Here is a 24214-nt window from a genome sequence, read left to right on the forward strand (position 1 = left end):
TTTTCTATTTCAAGAGTATGCCTTAAAAGGCAAAGGACACAGAGTGGTAGTAGTTTAAAATCAATATAGTTGTCTCATTTGACTCATTTCATATAAATAATTCCATGTAAAAAAGACTAAATTATCAGTACAGAAGTTAATGGGGGTTGAAAACTTAAGATCAAAACGTTGCTTGTAAATTAATCCATTTTATAATACATGTTCCAATTTTCAAACAGATGGTATTATTGATATTTTTGAAGTAACACCACCACACTTAGTGTGTGTGTAGAAGTATGTGCCACCTTACATCTACACTGACCCTCCTCTCACCCCCCAAAGAACAGAGAAAGCACAAAAAATGTTACAAAACAAAGTTTACTCTGCAATACTTTATCATAATGAATTGTATCTCTTTGGTAAAAATAAACTTTATAAACATTTTAATTATCAGAGATTAGATACAAAAACTAAACATTTGTAAGTTGTTTTTAAAATGAGCAAAGACGGGCAACTAAGAAGTGGTTCACTTGTGACTGGTCATCTACTGGCAGTTACAATTCCAACTGAAGACAATTTTTATGCTACATCAAAAAAGAGAAAAGAGTTTAATAACAAATTTCTTGAAACAGAAAGCATCTTTATACTTTCATTTAAAAATAAATAGTAGTTACAATGAATTGGCAATTATACATTTTTATATACTATCTGATGGCAACATAATACTTTAAAATCAAGCACTTAGTTTAATAAAAAAATGTACAACAATTTTAGAAACAAGTTTTGACAACGGCACTGGCAGTTAGATGCAAAGAATGTACTTTAAGAAAAAATGGCAGGTATAACATTAAAATATTCTATTTTCCCTTTCAATAAATATTTTGACTACATCTAACATACTGAAGTAAACTTTGTTTAAATCAAAGCTTACACATTTCAAACTAATAAAACTATAAAGTATATATAAACCAGAAAGCCTCAAAGTCTCTTAAATGAGTCTTCACAAAACGGTGTTAAATTACTGTAGTATTTAAGACAAAAGTCTTTACACTTTATGAAGTATTCACATCTGTTGCTTAAATTGCTGGGGAAGGCTTCCTGGCCTACCAAGACACACACATTCCCTCCTTAACACTTTCTCTAGCTTTGAATTTTTTGCTAACATATATTTGACTGACCATCTAATATGAACCCTTTACATAATGCCTCAGAAAGTAGCAAAAGAAAAAATATATATATATACTAAACTTTATAATATACAAAGGAATCTAATTTAAGAGAAGTCATGCTGACTATGAGGACAAGAAAGGCTCAAAGGTGGAAAAAGGGAGGTATCCACCAATAGTTAGCTTTTCCACAAATGCAGGTAATCTGTTTTCTTCTGAATTTGTAAAGTAAATATTAACTAATTTAGTAATATATTGCACAAACAAATGTCAAAAATACATATTCGGGAAACACAGATTCTTCATCTTCACAGATGAAGATTAATCATGCTGAGACAAAACTCTCACTAGGGATCTAGTATAAACTGGAATAGGTTGCAACCAACTTTCTATTTTTTTGATGTAAGGCAAATTGTATGTTAATTTAAGTCACGGTTATTGAAAAATATGTAACTTCTCTGGGGTTTCCAAATTATTCTGACTACAGCAAAATTAATTTATTATTGGGAATACAATTTCTAGTCCACAGGACTTGGAATGACTTTCCTTAATTGTATGGCTATGAGACATGTTTCTATCTCCACACACCTTAGGAGTGAGAACAGCGGGACCATAATTAAAAAGCTGCTCCCCTTGAAAATAACTGCTGTGTTGTATTAGCAAATAGAACATGACATGCTAATCCTGTACAAGACTTAGGTTTAAATAAAATGTCTAACTTCTCCCTGGTAGATGTTAGTACAGTGTTTATTGTCCTTGCTAATGATGAATGTAGCTTAAACATTTAAATTTGTTGGATAAGTACAGAGGGAGAAAAAAAATCAAAGAAATTAAGGAGTTACATATATGAAGACATTTTGAAGATCCCTATTACAGCGGAGAATACATCCATTTTTGTAATCTCTTTACTATTTGCACCGTGGTAAAAGGTTTTTTTTTGTTTGTTTTTGGTGTTTTATTCACTGTCTATAGTAAAAGAGGTTAACCTGGCTTAGCTATTTGCTGGAGATGTGACATTTATGAAGGAAAAAGTCCAAATAACTCATCCTACATTATCAACAAATGAAAAAATTACTGTATTTCAACAGCACCAATTGTATTAAGGTAGTTATCTATAATCAATGACAACTGACAGGGAAATAGGACAGAAAACATTAATGCTATTATCCCTGGATAAAAGTCTTATCAATTGAAAGATACATTTGTTATTATTCTTCTCTTTTGACAGTTTTGTCGAAATTATCTCTTAAAAAAAATCCAAGAAAATGTTTTATAGTCACAAACACAGCTGAAAGCAGGAAATTAACATCTTGAGTTTGACTCTGCATATGTGTGTGTGTATCTACGTATAAAAATTATGGGGAAAAATGAAAATTAAGTCATTGTCTATGACATAGAATGTATCATAAGAATGAACTTTTCCAAAGTTGTTCCCACCATTGTAAAAAAAAAAAAAATGTAATAAATTATAGTATTAGTATCCCTGTTCTTTCTCCATAATGTAGTCAAACTATATAAATGGTATTATGAAAAACTGTCTCATAAGCAGATTTGTTTAAATACTTAAAACATTTTAAGACAATGCTGGAATAGTAATATAAAAACCTTTTAGCATGGATTAATGGCACATATAAGTATTACACTGCCTCCTCAAAAAGTTTTGTGTATGATCTAATTTTATATGAGTGTTGAAATCCGAGAAAGTATTTTAGCTCTACAGTTAAGCCTTTTAAAATTTATTTCGTATACATTCAATTTTAATTCATACAAAGCTTGGAAAGTTTTGTTCTTTTTTTTTTTTTTTCCTAAATGACCTACTTTCATTTATGATAACATAAGTAATAAGTATTCCACTCCATCTGGTTATAAGACTCTTAGAATGCAGTGTATTTAGGAAAGCAAATGAAAGATTCTTATTGCAAAAGTATGTCAAAATTGGTGTTACTCCATAACACTCTATGGCTATATCCTCTGAGTGGACAATTTCCACTTCACATAGACAGCTGGTGGCTTAAACAGTGGTTGCAGAGCACTTTGGGAAAAAATAAAAGGCCCCAGTGAATGCTATGCATCATCCATGATGTAAAAACACTTCAGATACTACTGTAATAGGAACTGTAGTCTTCTTAGATGAAATCACATCCCCAAATTTTCTTTTCTAAATCTTACAACACTCTGTTGGATTTTTTACCTATATTATTAACAGGAATTTTCTAGATATCTAGGATCTTTTCTGATTTATATTTGACTTTGCTCATGTTCAACAAATAATTTAAAACAAAAAATAAGACACAATTAAAATAATTCAAATCTTACCCTACTAGGTCATGTGGCAGGGAGGAGTATATGACAAAAATATCAGCAAAAATTTTAGTGGGATCAGTAACTATGGTTAGTTACAGATTGGAAAGGAAAATAAAATTAAGTTATATAAAGTTGCCAATGTTACATTTTTGACATATCAATAGAAAAGATTTTTTTCCTACAAGGTTAAGACAAAGGCTGGAGATTTTCATATATAACAATTTCCAAATCTTAAGAGACACTTATCACAAAAATTATGCTCTCAGGCTTTTTTTATCACATGTTTACGATTGGGCATGATCCTTACAGCAATGGTTAAATTTTAAAAAATAAACAGAAATCAAAAATGTTTTGAAAGGAACAAGTAATTGGCACCCCTCCTCACCTTAAAACTAAAGTTGATTATGGCTTTGATATCCCTTGTAAAGAATTAAGTAGAAGAGTATTGCCACACTTTAAAATAATTTCACACTAAAAAGCATTTCTATTTTTTCCGTTGCTTTTGACTTTGTGTCTTTGCAGTACTTATCAGGGAACCCAGACATGTACGAATTCCAGCAAGGTGGAGCAGAGATCCAGCTGCCTCTTTGAGCTCCTCATCAATTTCTTGACATGACTGTTTTCGAATCTTTTTGCCTGGCTGCCCTTTCTGAGAGGTATCTGCACAAGCCTGTGATGCGTAGCCACTGTCTCCAAGAGGATCATCTTCATAATCAACATCTGTGTCTTCTTCACTATGAAATCCTTCACTGCCATCACTTCCCACATGGCTACTCTTTGGGATAAATTCATAGACCTCATCCACAGAAGACAAGGAAGACACACTAGATCTGGATGCACAGCGCTGTGCTGCCATGCTACTTGCGCTGTAATTATGATCTTCTTTTGGATCAATGCTGGTGGTGGAAGAATCACTCTCTTGTAATCTTATAGCACTGGGATGATTAAATGCATTACCATAATTCCTCTTTCTCTGCAATGATGTTTTAAGAGGAAGAGGCTTTTCACCTGTGGAAAAGAGAACTTCTATCACTAGGTCAAAAGCATTTGATTGCAAAAACACACAACTAAAAACTGAGCAGTAAGTGCCTTAGACTAGTAATGTTTAGTAGTTTTTTTCTTTTTTAACCAGATCATACCATTCTATAAGCATTAATCTGAAACATTTTAAAACCATTTAATAGTATGTCTTCACCTTTCCATGGAATATACAATCATTTTTAACTACTTGCACAGAATGCCCCAATATAAATATACCACTGTTTAGCTAACCATTTCCTTGTCGATATGTAAGTTGTTCCTAGCTTTTCACCTGTACAGTACAAATAATGATGCAATGAAAGTTCTGAATAGTTTTCCTCATGCATATGCAAATAATTTACTAGGATTGAGACCAAGAGATAGTAAAAGGATATATACATGGGGCTGGGGCCATGACTCAGTGGTAGAATGCTCGCCTAGCGTGCATGAGGCACTGGGTTTGATGCTCAGCACCACATAAAAAAATAAAATAAAGATTAAAAACAAAGATATATATAAACACAAAGTTACAACTGGTATTCCTCAACTACCCTCTGAAATGGTAGTACCATTTGACATCCAACAGTATTTGACAAAGCCTATCAATCATTTTAATTTCTTACAATCTCCTAGACAAAAATAGAATCTTCATATTATTTTATTTTGCATTTCCTAATTTCTAGGAGTTATACATCCTTTTTACATGGGTATTGTCTGTATTTCCTCATCTGAGACCTACCTATTCATATATTTTGATGACTTTTCTGTTAAACTGTTTTATTATTTCTTATTTATAGGATCTTTTTATATAGAGACTGAATATTAATCCTTTGTCTATCACATAGTGAAAAAAATTGTCCCATTATTTTATTTGTTTATTGTTTTCTTTCTTTCAGTGGTGCTGGGGATCAAATTCAGGGTCTCACACATGCTAGGCAAGCACTCTACCACTGAGCTACAACCCTAACCATTCATGTTATTTTTCTTATAGGTATCTTTTGCTGTCAGAACTCAATATGCTTTCCTGTATTTTATTACATACACCTTTCATTTTTACTTTTAGCTCATCAAACTTATTTTCTAAATATAATATTTTTCTCCATTTCTTATTTAATGCAAAAATCTTTCACAGCATTAACTTCAATCTTTCAATTACTCTCATAAATTAATGAAAATATAATAAAACAGAATAAGTTTTTCAGATTAAAAGAAAATTTAGTTGAAGAGAAATAATTTGTGTATTTCTAAATTAAATTTGAAAATGTTTCTTAAAAACAAAAGCATCATGACTTACATTCTAAAATCCCCTGCTCTATGGAAGTATTTAAAAGCATCATTGCAGCGGCAGCATCAATATCAGATTCTGAAAAGGGGAGAATGGTAACATTAATGTTCTTCATAAGAGAGGCTATTGTTAAATATTTGCACATACTTAAAGATCAAGATTTTGGTGTATGTTCTCCTACTTAAAATACAGCTTCTACTACACACCAGATACTGGTTGGGATGCTTAATCAGCACAGAGAAAGTGATTGTCAATCTAAATGAGCAAATAGTTACTTATGATAAACAAATGTAATCAGCAATTTTTTTCATAGGGTACAGACAATGTACTGACGGAGCTGAAAATACTTCATATAATGTTACTTTTCATTGATAAAGCATCTTGATTATTTTATTTTTAAATATTTATTTTTTAGGTGTAGATGGACACAACACAATACTTTTATTTTTATGTGGTGCTGAGGATCGAACCCGGGGCCCGCCTGTGCTAGGCAAGTGCTTTACCGATGAGACACAGTCCCAGCCCCCATTTTGACTATTTTAAAGGAGGCTGTTTTTTAAAACAACAACACTGCCAGGTACAGTGAGGCATACCTGTGAGCCCAACAAACTGGGAGGCTGAGGGAGGATTGCAAGTTCAAGGCTAGCCTCAGCAATTTGGTGAAGCCCTAAGCAATTTAGTGAGACCCTGTCACAAAAAAAAAAAAAAGAACTGAGGATGTTGTTCAGTGGTAAAGCACCCCAGGTTCAATCCCCAGTCTTCCCAGCCCCCCACTCCCCAAAAAAGGCAAACAACACTATTAGTTATATTATCTAACATATCCAGTTCACCAGGAACCAAAATTTGGCAGTTCAAAACATGCTATTAATTTCATAACTGTTCAAATGAAGATCTATCAAAATTGTTAATTTCCACCTCTTGATTTATATTTCCTTAGCTTTAATCCTGAGAAATTATTAACAATGATTGAGAAAAAAAATTAGGACACAAGTTTTCGCCCTATGAAAGTAAAGGTTATAAGACAAACATGATTCTATTGTCTAATTCTCGGTCCCCATGCTTAAAGGATGATATTAAGACTGTAGGAATAGAAGTCAAATTTGAAGACACATCCCTGTAATCCCAGTGACTCAGAAGGCACAGGAAGGAGAATCACAAGTTCAAGGCCAGTCTCAACAACTTAATGAGACCCTGTCTCAAAGTAAAAAGGCCTGGGAATATAACTCAGTGGTAGATTGACCTCAAATTAAATGTCAGTATCCACATCTAAATAAAGTAAAAAAAAAAAAGGTAGAACAGAATTTGAAGGGTTATAAGTTCACTAATAAAATATATGAAAAGGGGGCTGGGGATGTGGCTCAAGTGGTAGCGTGCTCGCCTGGCATGCGTGTGGCCCGGGTTCGATCCTCAGCACCACATACAAACAAAGATGTTGTGTCTGCCGAAAACTAAAAAAAAATAAATATTAAAAAATTCTCTCTCTCTGTCTCTTTAAAAAGTGAGGCACTAAGTAACCCAGTGAGACTCTGCCTCTAAGTAAAATACAAAGTAACAAGGCTGGGGATGTGGCTCAGAGGTCGAGTGCCCCTGAGTTTAAACCCCAGTACCAAAACCAAAACCAAAACCAACTAATATGAACATTTATAAGGCATCCAAATGAAGAGGCTGTCTCTTTCAGTAAGACAGCAATTTAAATAAACTACCAAAGCTTTAAGCTGTTTGGTCCATTGGTTTGGTCTGGACTCAGGTTAAGACAGAAATTATGCTAATTTTCAACATTAAATTTGAATTTCAATTTGTGCTGAGCCCCTAACATCATTTCCAACTGCCTCAATTTTATATTTGTTTGTAGTATACTAGGTGTTTCTAAAATTTACTAACCAGAATATGAGTTCCATTTTTATCTGTTTTATTTACTGAGGTACCCTGTGCCTAAAACAGTGCCATAGCACAGCTCAGTAATATTCTAAAACAGATGAATTTACCCAAACCCACACCAAGCCAAAATCTTGACCAAAAAGTTTTGTTTTGCTATATCAGTATGAAAGTCCTGTGTTTCCTGCTACTTATTATAATAACAATGTAATATAGATATTGGCACATAAAGTTAGCAAGTTGAGCAAGAGAAAACTACACTTCAAACAAAGTGCTATATCAGTTTTGGCTGATAGTGGTTCTAGAGTTCCTAAACCTAACCTCCATTAATCTTCAATGTTTAATGTTAGTTACAATGTAATGATCAGAAAAGATGATTCTATGAAGTGAGAGATGAATGTATAAGGTAATACTGCAGCCAACAGTAATACTAAAGTGATCTTTATAAAACCACAAAATGGGTAATGTCATCTCCATTATTTAAAGCTCTTCAGCAGCTCCTCCAATGGGTCATATCTGGTAGGAGGTGCAAGCTTTGAAGTGAGAATTCCTGGACCTGAATCCCTCTGTCATTTACTAGTTTGTGTGACCTTGAAAAAGTTAGTCAACCTCTCCAAAATTTAGTTTCCTAATTAGTAAATAAGGGGTAAGAATACCTTAAAGGATGGTTGCAGGGAATGAATGAGATAATGCATGCAAAGCATAACAGTAAGTCACAGAATCCTTACTATTAGAAGTTCAAACTCTTCATCCTCTTAAAACTTCTGCCTCCTTTGCTTTTTGCCCATGCTAAAAGACCATATCTACCTGGTCCTCTCCCAGGTTTCAGTCACACCAATCAATCTGCCAGATTGATTTTCAGCAACTGCCAGACCACTTTCTCTATTGCCATGATTCTGTCAAGTTGGCATGCCCTCCTCCAAACCTCTATTCATGGAAGTTAAGTATCTGCCCAACTTTTGAGGCCTGGTTGAAGTTTTATACTTTCTTTGCTAAGAGGCCATTCCTGCCCTACCTCTAAGTTTAATTTGCCACTCATTACCTTTCTCCACAGTGTACTCTGTATAAATCTAGTTAACCTTTTCTAATTAATCTGTATGCTTTCTAAGAACAGCCAGAGTCTCTCATCTCTGCATATCCCAAAGCATCTTCTTCAATGCCTGGCAAGACATAGGAGATCAATAATTACTTGTTATGAAAATTCAATCTTCTCTCTAGAAATAATGTAAAGAGAGGAAGAGGAGCAAATTTTCTCAAAAATCTATGAATATCCTAAAGCATCCGGATTGAGATATAAATTTTATGAAGTTTTTGCAGGGTGCTGAGGGCCATTACCAAGTAGGAATGACGCATCGAAATTTCCTTGCCAGCGTACATGTAGCTTAGAGGAAGGACTCGTGGAAATGGACTTGCCTTGGACATTCGCTGTGACATTGCATATATGTTTGAGAAAGGTGACCCTGCTCAAGGACCAGGGTGGATCCAGGTTTAGGGTGTATCCTGCAGGTTTTAGGAAGTATCCCACTCCTTGGGTTTAGGGCGTTCCCGGTTTAGGACAATCTGGGTTTAGGGCAGTTCCAGGTTTAAGGTTATTCCTGCTGGGAATAGGGCGTATCCTGCTGCCTGAGTTCCCGTTGAGTTCTTGTGGGATTCAGAAAGTTTTGGGGATTCAAAGCCTGGTGGAGTACGTGAATTTGGGCCCAGAACTTGGATTTCCCCAGAACGTGTGTAGAGGCCGGTGTGAGTTCGGGAATAAAGAATTGCTGTTTGAATCTACAAAGTTGTGAGTGGCTCGTGATCTTGTGCCCAGCCAGACTGCGGCAGCAGGGTCTTATGTTTTTCTCTTTAAAACCTGTGAGACTTTACTATTCTATTCCAGAATGGACCCGCAGTTGTTTTAAAACCTAGAATACCAACTTCTGCACCTTGTTAATTATAATCAGGGGACCAGGCCCCAGATTTCTGAGTATAAAAAAGGAAGGAAGGAAGGTTAGCAGTACTGGAGAGGTGATGAATACTATGTGTAAGTCATCAGATGAAGAAGAAATATCTACTTATTGTTATGAAAAACTATAGCTAAAACTTAAGAGAAACTCGTGAAACTGTCTATTCCCCAAAGGAAGAAACTGAATTTAGATGGAATGGAACAAGTATAAGAAGAGATGTTAAGTAAGCCCAAGAATCCACAAAGAATATGTTCTCAACATGTATCTGTGAACTGAGCTTAAGAACAAAGGATCAGCATTTATTGAGGCAATAAAAAAATAAAGCAGTTTCAGCAGTATCTAAATGTAAAGAGAAACCACATTTACCCACAAAGTAAAAGAAAACTGAAGCCTGCCTTATGCAAAGGAAGAACATTATCCAAAACCAATTCCCTATCCACTTGACTTTTGCAGAGTTCTCTAAAGCTTTTTCACTCTTTCCCTCCCATATTTTTACAGACATCAGTACAACACTACTGAGGTTCAGCTTAGTATATCATTTGAAAGAGCCAAAAATGTCTGTTACACAGAAAGGCTGTAGTCTGAGAATTTTATTTTCAAAGTTCATGGAAATGTCTCTAGGCATCAAAGCAACAATGTTAGAAAAACCTATTTTAATAAACTACTAATCTATAACATTAATTATGAGAAGGAAAGCAAATCCCTTATTCAAATTTTTAATTTGTTTTTAATAATTAATAAAAAATTTTTAAAAGTCAACTTAGCTTGCTCAACTAAAACTCTTCACATTTAAATAACCTATTAGAGAAATATTCTGAACTATATTCTAATCCAGGGAATGGCAAACTTCTTCAGTAAAGAGTCAGAAAGTAAATACTTTATGCTTTGCATAAAGCATAACCAAGGAGGAAAAACCAAGGAAATAATAGATCTCTTTTGCAACTACTTAACTCTGCTGTTACAGCAAATTTTGCATGCTTTGAAACAATATTGTTATTTTGATTTTTCCCCCAACCATTTTATAAATGTAAAGCCATCCTTAGGTAATTAAATGCACAAAAAAAAAAGATGAAGATAACTTTATTGAAGATGTTACTAGAAACTAAATCCAATTTTCAAAGAAAAATACATATAAAAGTAAATGAGGGCTGGGATTGTGGCTCAGCAGTAGAACACTTGTCTAGCAGGTGCAAGGCCCTGGGTGTTCAATCCTCAGCACTACATAAAATAAAATAAAGGTATATGTGTGTATATACACACATAACATATATAAAAGACCGAAGGAATTATATCAAAACATTAACAATAGAATAAAGGGTGGCATTTACCTTCTCTTTTATGTGTTTTAATTACTGAAACTTCTACAAATAACATATAATTTATAATCAGAAAAAAAATCCTGAATTTTAACTTTTTAAAATTTTTTTTTTAATTTAAAAGACTGATCTTTACACTTACCTTTGAGGGTTCGCACCTGGTTCTGCTTGAAAACAGAGCTTAGGTAGTGAGGTGATAAAGAACCACTGAAAAATAAAGACACAAACATGCTTAATTTATTTTGCTTTTCATAACTTAGTCACAAATAGAACTGATTTGTACCATAAAAAACAGACTGTTTTTACCTTGTAATTTTGCTAATAATACTCAATTTAGGAAGAGTCGGCCAGAGCATAAAGTACATACTACCAATATTGGTGCTCAACCAATATTAAATCACAATTATTTGGGTGCCCTTAGGCCAAATAATTAATTACACACAGTTGTTGGGCAAATTAAATAAGAACAATACATTTAAAATGCCTGGAACAGGACTGGGGTTGTGGCTCAGTGGTAAAGCACTTGACCAGCACTACATCAAACAAACAAACAAACAAACAAGCAAGCAAACAAATAAGTAAGGTTATTATGTCCAATTACAACTAAAAATATATTTTTTTAAATGCCTGCAACAGTAATAGTTATTGGTTTTGTATTATATGTATTTTTTACATATATGTATATGTTTGATATAGTATTAACATAGTTATTACCACAGAAATCAAAGCATTTAAAAAACTAGTGTTTAATGAAGACTAATGATACCAGTTAAGTTCCTGATTTTATTAAGAATTATCAATATCAAATTAAACTTTCTTTGTGGAGAAAGACATACACAGGTGGGTTTCCACCCCTACCTCCCATTCCGTAAATTTAAATATTTTTTGGGAAAAACATCTTCTGTTCTTTGGACTTTTTGCCAGTACAAAATAATCTGTTTTGTTAATGGAATGAAAAGTTTATTGCCTTCCTAATCAACTTTTACATACATTGCATTTTATCCATCCTTTCTCAGATTTGTAAATTATAACATGAGAGGGCTATACAAAAGTCTGTCAGATGAACCAAAAAGGGAGAAAATATTTCATTTTACATTAAGGTTTTAAAGTTAAAGATTTATAATCTCTTTGCTGTCAGTTAATCTATTTTTAAATCACAAAACCACCTTTGTTTAACATCTACAGTTATGATAGCGCTAAAAAACATAAACATGAAAATGCAACATATCAAAGGCCCAGTAAAATGCATTTGTGATGGTTTACAAAAAAAAATAGTGCCAATTCTCCCACTTATTCTTATTTTTAAAAAGCACAGTTATGGCTGGGGATGTGGCTCAAGCGGTAGCGCGCTCGCCTAGCATGCGTGCGGTCCGGGTTCGATCCTCAGCACCACATATAAACAAACAAAGATGTTGTGTCCGCGGAAAACTAAAAAATAAATATTAAAAAAAAATTATCTCTCTCTCTCTCTAAAAAAAAAAAAGCACAGTTAAATAAAACACACAAGTGAACATTAACTAGAACTTTTCACTAGTTTCTAATGTATAACTTAACTAGAACACCTCATAAACACCAACATTAACTAATACCGAAGAAATAACTCCCAGATGAAGATACAAGTACGGATAACTTCTTTTCTAGGTTTTACTTCACAAGGAGAAATCACTCTGTAGTTTTTTAAAAAAATGATCCATCTAATCTTCCAATATGGTAAAAACTTAAAATCTCAATTGGTGTGCATATTATTAGCATTTCAATTCTAGTTTTCCTAGTTTTTTACAGTATTCAATTGTAACCATTCTTCTATATCTAATAATACCTTAAGAATTCAAATGAACCATTATATGAATATTAATAACTGTTGTATCTCAGAGTTCATTATAATGTACTCCCTTACATGTGTTTGAAATTTTTCATTTATTATATTATTAAAAACCTTTTTTTAAGAATTTTTTAATATTTATTTTTTAGTTTTCGGTGGACACAACATCTTTATTTTACTTTATATGGTGCTAAGGATTGAACCCAGCACCCCACGCATGCCAGGAGAGCGCCCTACTGCTTGAGCCACATCCCCAGCCCCTATTAAAAACCTTTTTACAGTTTTCAAAATACAAGTTAAGCATCACAGACTACCACTACAAGTATTTAAGGAGTTCAGATTATTTTCAGATCTAACTTAAAAAGAGAAAGCTAGAAAAAAAATCCATAGGAGTAGCTGGGTTTATTATTTGTTTTTCTTGCAGTACTAGGTATTAAGTATAGGGCTGCTCTACAATGAGCTACATCCTCAGCCCTTTTCCATTTTGTGAAGGTCTTGATAAATTGCCCAGGCTGTCCTCAAATTTGTCATCCTCCTGCCTCATCTCCAGAGTAGCTAGGATTATAGATGTGTGTCACAGTACTTGTCATAACTGGGTTTAAAAATAAAAGCCAAGGGAAATTATAGGAAAATACATTATAATTACTTTTACGAGGAAGGGGGAGCCTTCAAAAAAGTATTCTACTTGCTGTTTAAACTTTTAGAACTAACAAAACTTTAAATATTAAAAGTGCTATTAAAGAGGAAAAAAATAAAATAGGAACTCTAAAAATGTATATAAAAATGTTATAATGACAAACTGTTAATAGTCTTATTTAAAATTTTAAAATATACTTTCACTTTCCTATGGTCTGAGTAGTATTGCAAACAATTAAAATGATTTAACCTTTCTGTGACTAAAATTATAACTTTCTTTAACATTTACTCATCATATATTATACTGACTATATTTCTAATAATTTATTTGTTCTCAGTTATCCAATTTCTTATTTCCTAGACACAAATTCAACCATAAGTAAACATAAATGCTTTAGGTTAATGTCATACACAGATACCTCTCTATACAATTAAAAAGTCGAACAACTTTGTTAAGTTTCTCCAACTCACACAATAAAACCATCTAACTCACCACTGACAGTTACGAGGCTCTGAGGAAAAAGGTTGCTTCTTCAGTGCCTGCATAAGATTGGGTTTATATTCTGGATCAACACACCATAAGGAACCTTTGCCATTAATCTACAAAAAAATGCATATGAATTAGTAACATGGAATTTTTAAACACACACAATCAATGTCAGAATGTTTTTAATAAATGTTGTGGAGGGGAACCCTCCAGTATCTTTTGAGTACAATACAAAAGTTGAAGTGAATTAGTGATTGTAGTACCCATGTGATGTACAAAGTTCCTCCAACTCACAATACTAGAGAAGTTCAAACTAATTTTCTGTTTGGTTGTGTTTTTGCACTGTGGATTGACGCCAGGGGCACAAACAACTGAGCCACATCCTCATCCCTTTTTATTTTCTATTTTGAGACAGTGTCTCCCTAAGTTGCATTAGGGCCTTGCTAAATTGATGAGGCTGGCTTTGAACTTGTGATCTTTCTGCTTCAGCCTCCAGAGTTGCTGGGATTACAGGCGTACTTATGACATGATTTTTACAGAATAATGGCATAATAAAAAAAAAACATGGTTCCACAAATTTAAAAACTGAGAAACTAAGAGCTGGAGTGTAGCTCAGTGATAGAGTGCTTGTTTGTCTGAGCCTTAGGTTCTAGCCCAATCGTCAGAATAAGAAAACAAACATAAAACACAAAACAAAAGACTGAGATCCCAATCATTGTTTATTGACTGGCTATGTGACACTGGACAAATATTTTAATCTCTGAGAATTAGACCTCCCATCACATTTTATCCACAAACAAAACACTAATCCAGGCCACTTCACTAAGGTGGGATGAGATTCAAAAAGGTAATTTATATGTAGATGACACAGCTGCAAAATAAGTGGGTTATTCCAAACTTGGCACATAGAAAGGTTTATTGAATATTGGTAAATAACATTATATTCTTATTCCTTTACTCCTAAGAGATAAGAGAGTTTAACAAAACTAATAATAAGAACAAAAATAAATTAATTCTGACCATAAGACACAAGTTAGATAATAAATAGGGATAAAAAAAATTTAGAAAGGAAAACAAAAAACTCCTATCTGTGAAAAGATACAACAATTGAGTGTAAGGCATTTTTAAACATCCCAGCAATTTAAATGTAAAGGAAAAGAAAAACTATGGATATCCTATCACACTGTCATATAGGAAGAATGTATTAGAATATCAGATCAACCTTTCTGGTATTTAGTAGCAAGATATCACATAAATTATACCAAGGAAGTATTCAACATTATGATTTTTGGTCTAAAAAAAGTTTTACAAATGTTTTTTGGATTAAGTGATGAAATTTAGATATATATTTGGTCATGTGAACCAAATGATAAATATGCTTTAAGGAAGGGAAATAAAATTTTGAAATGTTAGCAACTATAATACTCTTTGTCCCAAAGCCAATTCAATTGAAGAAGAAAGATGAAAGAAGAAAGAAGAAGAAGAAATAATAATAATAATGCAAGGAGCCAGGCACAGTGGTAGGTGCCTATAGTTCTAGATACTTAGGAGATAGGTAGGAAGATCACTTGAACCCAAGGAGTTTGAGACCAGCCTAGGCAAGATAGGGAGACACTGCCTCAAAAAAAGAAAAAAAAAGAAAGATATGCAGGCATTATTTTTCATACACTGAATGAAACAATTCTTTTAATAATTTTAGCCATATTCTACCTAGGTTTTCCACTCCTAGAAACAATTTAGTTCAAGTCTACTTTTCAAATTCTATTGTGAGAGTACTGCAAATTGTTTTTATCACAGTAGAATTACTATTTCCTTGAAATAGCAAATTGCAAGATCTAGTACTAAAAACTTGCAGTTTCAGGGCAGTAAAGTATCCTGAGTACTGCTGCAAATAACAGTCTGGCTTATGTTACCATGGCAGCATTTCCTCTCACTGGTTCTGTTCATGAACTATCACTAACAAAATAAAACTATGTATTTGCTAATCTATGTTTTGGAGTCTTTGTACAAAAAGCAACTAATTTTTAACTAACTCTCACTTAAAATTTTTGATTCTATATTATTGTGCTTGGATGATGGAACACAAGAGCCTTGGAAGTTAAGTACTGCTTTTAAACTAAATTTGTCTATAAAAAATAATCTTTTGGGCAATAGAAACAGGAAATATGCATTCTCTCATTTACTGTTTTGCATACTGGAACTCTAAAGCTTCTGGACTTATTTGGTAGAAAACCACTAAAGTTTCTGAAGAAATGAGAAGTACATCAAAAGCTGAACTTAATACAATTTATCTTAATGGAAATTTTAAAGAATAAATTGAGAGAACATGCAATGTTTACTATTCCTGAAATGTTTTTATGTTCTTCCCTGACCTGTCTATCTCTTCAGTGGTTTTTATAAGTACTGACCTAAAAAGAATTAAGTGATTGACAAACGAGGCAAAATTTTAATTCCATGTTTCTGAACTAAAATCTCAGTTATAATGTTTTAGTTGGGCTTTATAAATTTTTAGAAAAACCAATATATTATTTAAATGTGAATGTTTAACATATAAAGCCCAAATTAAACCAAACCAAAACACTACCATGTCTATCTTTTGTGATTTTAAAGTTCTGAGACAGAACACAAACTAATTAGATCTGTTTTTTGGCAAACTAACTACGGCATTGATGATATGAGAAAAAGTCTAATCAAGTACTTTTGTCAGATGGTTGAGTATGATCACTTTGGTTTGTTTTAGACCGTGCCATCTTGCCTTCCTTTAGGGACTACTATCTCTAGATAACAGTTAATTATCAGAAAAGTGCTGTCAAGATTTCCAAATTCAGGGCTGGGGATGTGGCTCAAGCAGTAGTGCGCACGCCTGGCCCAGGTTCGATCCTCAGCACCACATACAAAGATGTTGTGTCCGCCGAAAACTAAAAAATAAATATTAAAAAAAAAATTCCAAATTCAATTTCAACATTTAAGGGAAGAAAGAATAACCTACTTGTCTTCCATGGATTAGGAAAAAAAAAAACTGTTACTTTGAGATACTAACTCAAAACGGAATTCATAATTTTTTTTAAAAAACCATATGAATTCCCCATTCTCTATGAATGTATCTCTCTTTTTTAAACAAAGTGATCTATTGATTTTTAGGAACACCATCATCTATAAATTCCTTCTCTCCTACCCTGACTTGTGATAGCTTTCCAATTTTTGTTCCAATGTTATAATTTCTGTATTTATCCTTTTTTTTTTTAATTGTAAGATTTCTCTTCCTTTCCTTGATCAAACTACCCATACTGTGGGCAAATATATCCCTTCCCATTCTCTACTTCTTACTTCCTGAATTCCTTTCTTTCTCTAAACACTCAAAAAAAATGCTCAGATTATATAAATAATGTACACAGGACTAGGTTATTTTTTAGCACAACCACAATATTACCACTGGATATATTGTTCTGTAAATTTTATTACAAATAATACCATAATGAATATATTCATCTTCTTGTGTGCAAGTAAGAATACCACCCCAAAGGAGAAATTAGAATCTGATTTGCTAGGTCGAAGGAAAGCACATTTCCAATTTTAATAACTACTGCCAGGATGCCCTCAAGAACAGTTACACTAATTTACACTCCTGTCAATGTGAGACTATCACTATTTCCCTCCATGTCCTCACCTAATTTGATATTATCAAACACTTTTGCATTCTAATGGATAAAAACAAAGGTTTTGTTGTTGTTAGTGTTATATTTTTTATTTGTATGTCCCTACTTACTAGTAAAATAAACATCTTTGCATATATATTGACCATTCATATTTCCCCTCTGTGAACTGCCTGTTCATATTCTTGCCCATATTTAGATTAGGTTTTCCTTTTCCTTATTGAATAACATGAATTTCTTATATGTAGTGGTACATTGCTGGTTGTAAACATCTCTTCTCTACTCCAGATCTAATGACAAGATGTTGGTAGCTTAAAATTAGCCCTAATAAAAATATTTTTACCACAGAAATCTGGAAAAACTAAACCTCTGACCCCCAGCCAACTGTTAAATACCATTATGTGTGTGTGCATGTGTGTATTCCTAATTTTTTGGTTGCTAACTTGTCTCTTCTTAGCCAATCATTTAAGGCTTCTGAAACACTGAACACTGTTGGTCATTCACACTTAAAATACCTTCCTTGGTTTCCTTTATACCACACCTTTCCTAGATTCTCCTCAATGCTTATGACCTTCAAATTTAACTCTTTAATCTCACTGTATAACCTTTATTCCAATCCCTTATTTTCAATTTTAAATACCCAGTACTTAATGGGGTGGGGGAGTTACTAGAGATTAAACCTAGGGCCCTTGCACATACCAATCAAATGCTCTAACAAGGAGCTTTACTCCCCGGCTCTTTTTTGAAACAGGGTCTCACTAAGTTGCCCAAGCTGATCTTTTTAAAGAGAGAGTGAGAGAGGAGAGAGAGAGAGAGTATTTTTTAGTTCTCGGCGGACACAACATCTTTGTTGGTATGTGGTGCTGAGGATTGAACCCGGGCCGCACGCGTGCCAGGCGAGCGCGCTACCGCTTGAGCCACATCCCCAGCCCCCAAGCTGATCTTGAACTTTCAATCTTCCTGCCTCAGCCTTCCCAGTAGCTGGGATTACAGGCATGAGTTAACCATGCCTGGCATAAACAATTACCTGCTATAAGTGTAAATACAACAGTTTCAAAAGTAGAAAAGAATTAAGCAATATAATTCAATAACAAAATTTAACGGTGCACTTTGTAAAGTACATATCCAAAATTTCTAACAATAAAATAAATGTACACTATCTCTAACTTCCTCCCCTACAATCCACGATTACAAGAAAATCCTTTCCCTTAGAAAATTGATTTTTTTTTTTACCATGGTAAGTGTTTTAAAATTACCATGGCAAGTTTTTAAAAACATTTTACTATATATATTTTCCTCCAATATTTTATATATAGAAACCATTTTTACCCAGTAGCATATTCTAAAATTGATTTTGTAAAAGGAAAAAGAAAGAGCAAAATTTTTAATCTAGTCGGAAATTAAGTAGACCACATATTGCAATTAGAATATTGCTAGAAACTTGGAAAAGGAAAATATTACAATAGTCCTTAAAATTTAAGTCGTGAAAGGCAGACAGACTGCTATGTCTATTATGAAATACCAGACATCTCCCATTAACCCCATCTAGGAATCTCACATAATGCACTTACTCATACATCCTACTAAATTATACATACGTTAACTGAGCCCTCCTGTGCATTAAGCTTGACGTTACATGCTAAAGGCATAAAAATGAGAACATGGATCTTATCCTCAAAGAAAATGTTCATAATCTAGCAAGAGAGAGACAGTGAGTACTTTGGTTGCTGTTGAACTTCTGGTTCTTAAAAATATATTTAAATATGATTTCTTCTTTTATATTTTCTTCACTTTTTTTTATCTAATGCTATAGCTTATTTCCCTAGATTGTATGAGTTTTGATAACGGATCTGGAAACTATGATTCTGTTTATATGATAGAGTAAACAATATGATGGACTCCCTAACAAAAAATCTAAAATCATGAAAAATAATTTTTAAAAGATTTTAATTATATCACTAGGTTTGCAGGAAAGGGAGTAAAAAAGCCAAAAATAAAGAGAAATCAGGAATTTTAAGTGTCTGAAGCTTGCTTTGTCCTAGAGGTATCTGTTATAATATGATGAACGTGATCTTCCATGTTGACATCTCATAGGACAGAAAGACCATGAGACCAAGCAGAGACAACAGAAACAACAGATGCCTACCTGAATGGGTACAGACATTAGGATTATGATGATAAAATAATATGAAATATTTTTCAAAATTGAAGGATAAGTTTGAATATAATCAAGAAGACACTATTAAAAACAATCAGATCTGAAAAAGAACCAAAGAGAAGTACTACAAATAAAAGAGAAATTAACTAAAATTAGAAGCTCAATGGATAGGGTAAACATATTAGAAATAACTAAGGAAAGAACAGGTGAATAAGATTGAGCAAAAAACTAACACAAAACTCAGAAAGATTTTTTTAAAAAGTGAAGATACAGTGAAAAGGTTTAACATAACCTAAACATGGTTCTAGATAATACAATGATAAAGACATTGTATTCAAAAAAACAATGGGTTGAAATTCTTCAGACATTATTGAAAGAAAAAAGACAAATTACTATTAAGAATAAAGCAATTATACCATGAATTCATATTCATAATTAAACTATCCTTTGAGAGCAAAATAAAAGTAATTTTTTAAAAATTTTAATTGTAGATGGACACAATACCTTTATTTTCACTTATTTATTTTTATGTGATGCTGAGGATTGAACCCAGCTATATAAAAATAATAGTGAATTATGTAGTGTTAAATAAGGCAAGTGTTAACATTCCCAAAGTCATAATGAAAAACAATGGAATGACTTAAGAAGTGAAGAGAATCTATTCAAAAGAAGTCAAAATGAAGGCTAGGCAGATGTTATGAACTAAACTGGGTCAGCTTTTCTCCCTCCAATGTGACTATATTTGGAGATAGGGTCTGTCAGGAGGTAATTAAGATAAATTAATTGAATATGATTAACATACAATCATACATCATAACAATCAAACTTGAAAAATGTACATTCTCCATTATACATGGAATATTTATGAAAACCAACTATATTCTAGGCCATAAAGGAAACTTCAATAAATTTCCAAGGATTAATATCTGTCATAGCCAACTAGACAATTAATGTTTGTTGTTTTAAGTCACTTATTTTATGGGTAATCTGTTACACAGCAATAGATAACTGATAATATCATAAATATCATTACAATGTTATTAGAAATAATAGCAAAAAAATGCCTCAAAAAAACTATTCATTTAAAACTGTTTAAAGTATTTCTTAACAACATATATATGTACACCAATATTTATAGCACAATAGCTAAGCTATGGAACCAACCTAGGTGTTCTTCAACAGATGAATGGATAAAGAAAATGTGGTATACATGCAAAATGGACTGTTAACTCAGCCATAAAAAAGAATGAGTTTATGACTTTGGCCAGTAAATGAATGGATCTGGAGACTACCATGCTAAAATAAATAAGCCAATCACCAAAAAACCAAAGGTTGGATATTCTCTCTGCTATGCAGATGCTAACATACAACAAGGGTGGGGTGGGGGAAGAATAGAAGTTCAGTGGATTAGACATGAAGGGAAGAGAGAAGGGATGGGAATAGGAAAGACAGTGGAATGAATTTTCTATGTTCATATATGAAAACTCCACCAGTGAAACTCCATATCATGTAAAACAAAAAGAATGGGATACTAATTAAAATAAGTTATACTCCATGTATATATGTCAAAATACACTCTACTGTCATATACATCTAAATAGAACAACAACAACAAAAACTTATGGATAAAGAGGAAAGCAATATAAATTAGAAAGTATTTAGAATAAATGATAATATAATACAGAATACAACTTGTTGGTATGCAGTTGCACCTATAAAAATATGGAGCTTTAAATAATTATATTAGGAAAAAAGCTGTGTCTACCTTATAAATTTTGAAAACAGAAAAGCAAGATGTATACTTAATGAGCATTCATATATGCAATGATTTATTTCTGGCTCTCTATTCTACTTCACTGGCCTGTCTTGAATATCCTAACTTCATATTAATTCTTGCAATCTTGTTCATCTTCACAAGTGTGTTGATAATTCTTTGTACTTCCATATAAATTTTAGAATCAGCTTGTTGTTATACTAGTTTTCCAGCCTTCCATACCTCTCCCCACAAACCCCTCTTGAAATTGATTAGAACTACAGTGAATCTAAGATCAATTAGGGAAGAACTGCCTTCTTTTCATATAGCAGCTTTCTTCATTTACTTTAATTTTCTGTCTCTATAAGGGTCTTATACATCTTTTGTTAGTTATTCTTATTTAGTGCTATTACAAACACCATCTTTAAAATTCTTTCATTTTCTAACTACTGTTAATACAACTGAGTTTTAATTATTTTATTTTTTTGTAGTGCTGGGGATTGAACCCACGGCCTTGTACAAGGCAAGCACTCTACCAACTGGGCTATCTCCCCAGCCCCTACAACTGAGTTCTTAGATGTTGATTTTGTATTGAGTAACCCTGTTAAATTTTACATCCACAATGATGACCATATGATTTTTCTCTTTTAATCTGAATTTCTGCTATTAAACCAACTTCACATTCCTGGTATAAATCAGTTTGGGAATGATATTATCTTGTACATGCATTGCTAGATTCTGTTTCTTAACATTTTGCTTAGGATTCTTACATTTATATCCATGAAGAAGACTAGCTGGTGATCTTCCAGTTTTACAGTCTGTATTGAATTTTGTTATCAAAATTAACTCAGTTCATTATCATTTGAAGAGTCAAGACTGGAACTCTTTGTTCTGTCATTGTGGGACAAAACTTAGCTATAAGACCATTTAGTACTAGGGGTAGTGGAGCACACCTGTAATTCCAGCTACCTGGGAGGCTAGGCAGGAGGAAGGCAAATATGAGGCCAGCCTGGGCGACTCAATCTGATCCTCAAAGAAAAAAAAAATTTTTTTTTAACGGTGAGGGGTGTAACTCAGTGGAACTGAGTGCCCCTAATCCCCAGTACCACGGGGAGTGGGGTGGGGTAACAATATAAAAAACATCTGGTTTTGATGAGTTCTTTGAAGGAGAGGGGAGAGTTTTGTTTATTTTTTATTCATTAAAGGATGATTTATATTTTCTACTTTTCCTTTAGTTTTGAAAAGTTGTATTTTCCTTGCTTTTATTAACTTCATTCTCTTTGCATTCCTACTATTATTTATCTCTAACTTTTGCTTTTATTCTTTTTCAGTTTTGGCAGAAGTTAACAATTTAGTTAGACCTTTTAAAAGAACAACTTTTTTTCTTTTTTGATCCTCTATGTTTGTATAGTATAATGGTCAAGACTCCAAACTGGCCATGGTGGTTCATTCCTGTAATCCCAGCAGCTCCAGAGACTGATGCTGGAGGATCACAAGTTTGAGACTGGCCTCAGCAACTTAGCAAACCCTGTATCAAAATAAAAAGAGCTGGGGCTGGGTGCAGTGGCACTTGCCTGTAATCCCAGCAGCTTGGAGGCTGAGGCAGGAGGGTTGCAAATTCAAAGCCAACCTCAGTAAAGGTAAGATGCTAAGAACTCAGTGAGACCCTGTCTCTAAATAAAATACAAATACAAAATAAGGCTGGGGATGTGGCTCAGTGGTTGAATGCTCCTGAGTTCAATCCTCAATACCCACCCTCAAATTAAAAAAAAGAAAAGAAGAAGGGCTGGGATGTAACCATATCCCCAAAAACACAAGAAAAGAAAAAAAGAAAAAAAAAAAAAAAGGAATATTGGAAAACAGAGTCTGATCTCAGACTACCTGGGTTCAAATTCCAACTCTTGTACTTACCAGTTATATGAACCTGGGCAAAGTACATGACACTCTCTATTTAAATGTCTTCACTTTTAGAAGAATGATTACAACACTTATTACCTCAAAGAGTTGTTCTGCATGTTGAGTTAATAAATATAAGATATTTAAAACACTATACAGCTCATAGTTAACTATATGAATATTTGCTACTTATTAGTACTAAGTGCTATTGCTAAAAAGTCAATACATTGACAGATATTTAGTTAAGATGGCACAATAAAACAGTTAAGCACATGGATCTTGTTGGTGTGTTATATACTTCATAATGTAGCTGCTGTTGTTATTAGCAAATTTACTTACCCAGCAAATATGCTAAAAATGTTTTAATTTATATGACAAAGGAAGAATTAGATACCAATAGACAAAGATCTCTAACTAAAAAGAAAAAAGAAAAACAAAGCTGGGGTTGTAGCTCAGTGGTAGAGTGCTTTCCTAGCTCCTGAGGCACTGGGTTCAATCCCCAGCACCACATTAAAACAAACAAACAAAAACTAAACAAAATAGAAATGTATTACTTTTCATCTAATTGAAAAATACTGAAAGGCAAATGGATAATATGTATCAAAAATTTTAATGTGCATATTCACCACTGCAATAATTTGACTAGAAATTTAGCCTTAGGAAGAAATGAGACAAGCAAGCAAAAATCTATATGCAAGATTTTCACTGTTAGCACTATTACCAAAAAAAAAAAAAAAAAAAAAAAAAAGGAAAAGAAAGAAAGAAAAGAAACAAATGTCTGTCCACAGGTCACCATTAAATAACATGAAATAAAATTATTCATTAAAGCCAGGCACAGAGGCACACACTTGTAATCCCAGTGACTTGGGACACTGAGGTAGAAGGATAACAACTTTGAGGTCAGCCTTAGAAACCCAG

The 24214-nt window shown here is 33.2% G+C and overlaps 1 protein-coding gene across 7 annotated transcripts in view; it reads right to left on the reverse strand.

Annotated features, from left to right (window-relative positions):
• Positions 1 to 322: 322 nt before the first annotated feature.
• FOXN2 (forkhead box N2) overlaps positions 323 to 24214 on the reverse strand; it is a 48072-nt gene continuing 24180 nt past the window's right edge. For 6 of the 7 annotated variants that reach the window (XM_081263930.1, XM_081263931.1, XM_081263928.1 and 3 more), the window contains exons 3-6: positions 13843 to 13949; positions 11034 to 11098; positions 5764 to 5832; positions 323 to 4457 (exon numbers count right to left, since the gene is read on the reverse strand). In XM_081263930.1, the coding sequence (XP_081120056.1) occupies positions 3934 to 4457; positions 5764 to 5832; positions 11034 to 11098; positions 13843 to 13949 (765 nt within the window). In that variant the 3' untranslated portion in view covers positions 323 to 3933. The remainder of the gene's footprint in view (positions 4458 to 5763; positions 5833 to 11033; positions 11099 to 13842; positions 13950 to 24214) is intronic. The other variant, XR_014018437.1, reaches the window with a different exon arrangement.

The sequence above is a fragment of the Spermophilus citellus genome (assembly GCF_964194105.1).
Source record: "Spermophilus citellus genome assembly, chromosome: 13".
Classification (NCBI taxonomy): Eukaryota; Metazoa; Chordata; class Mammalia; order Rodentia; family Sciuridae; genus Spermophilus; species Spermophilus citellus.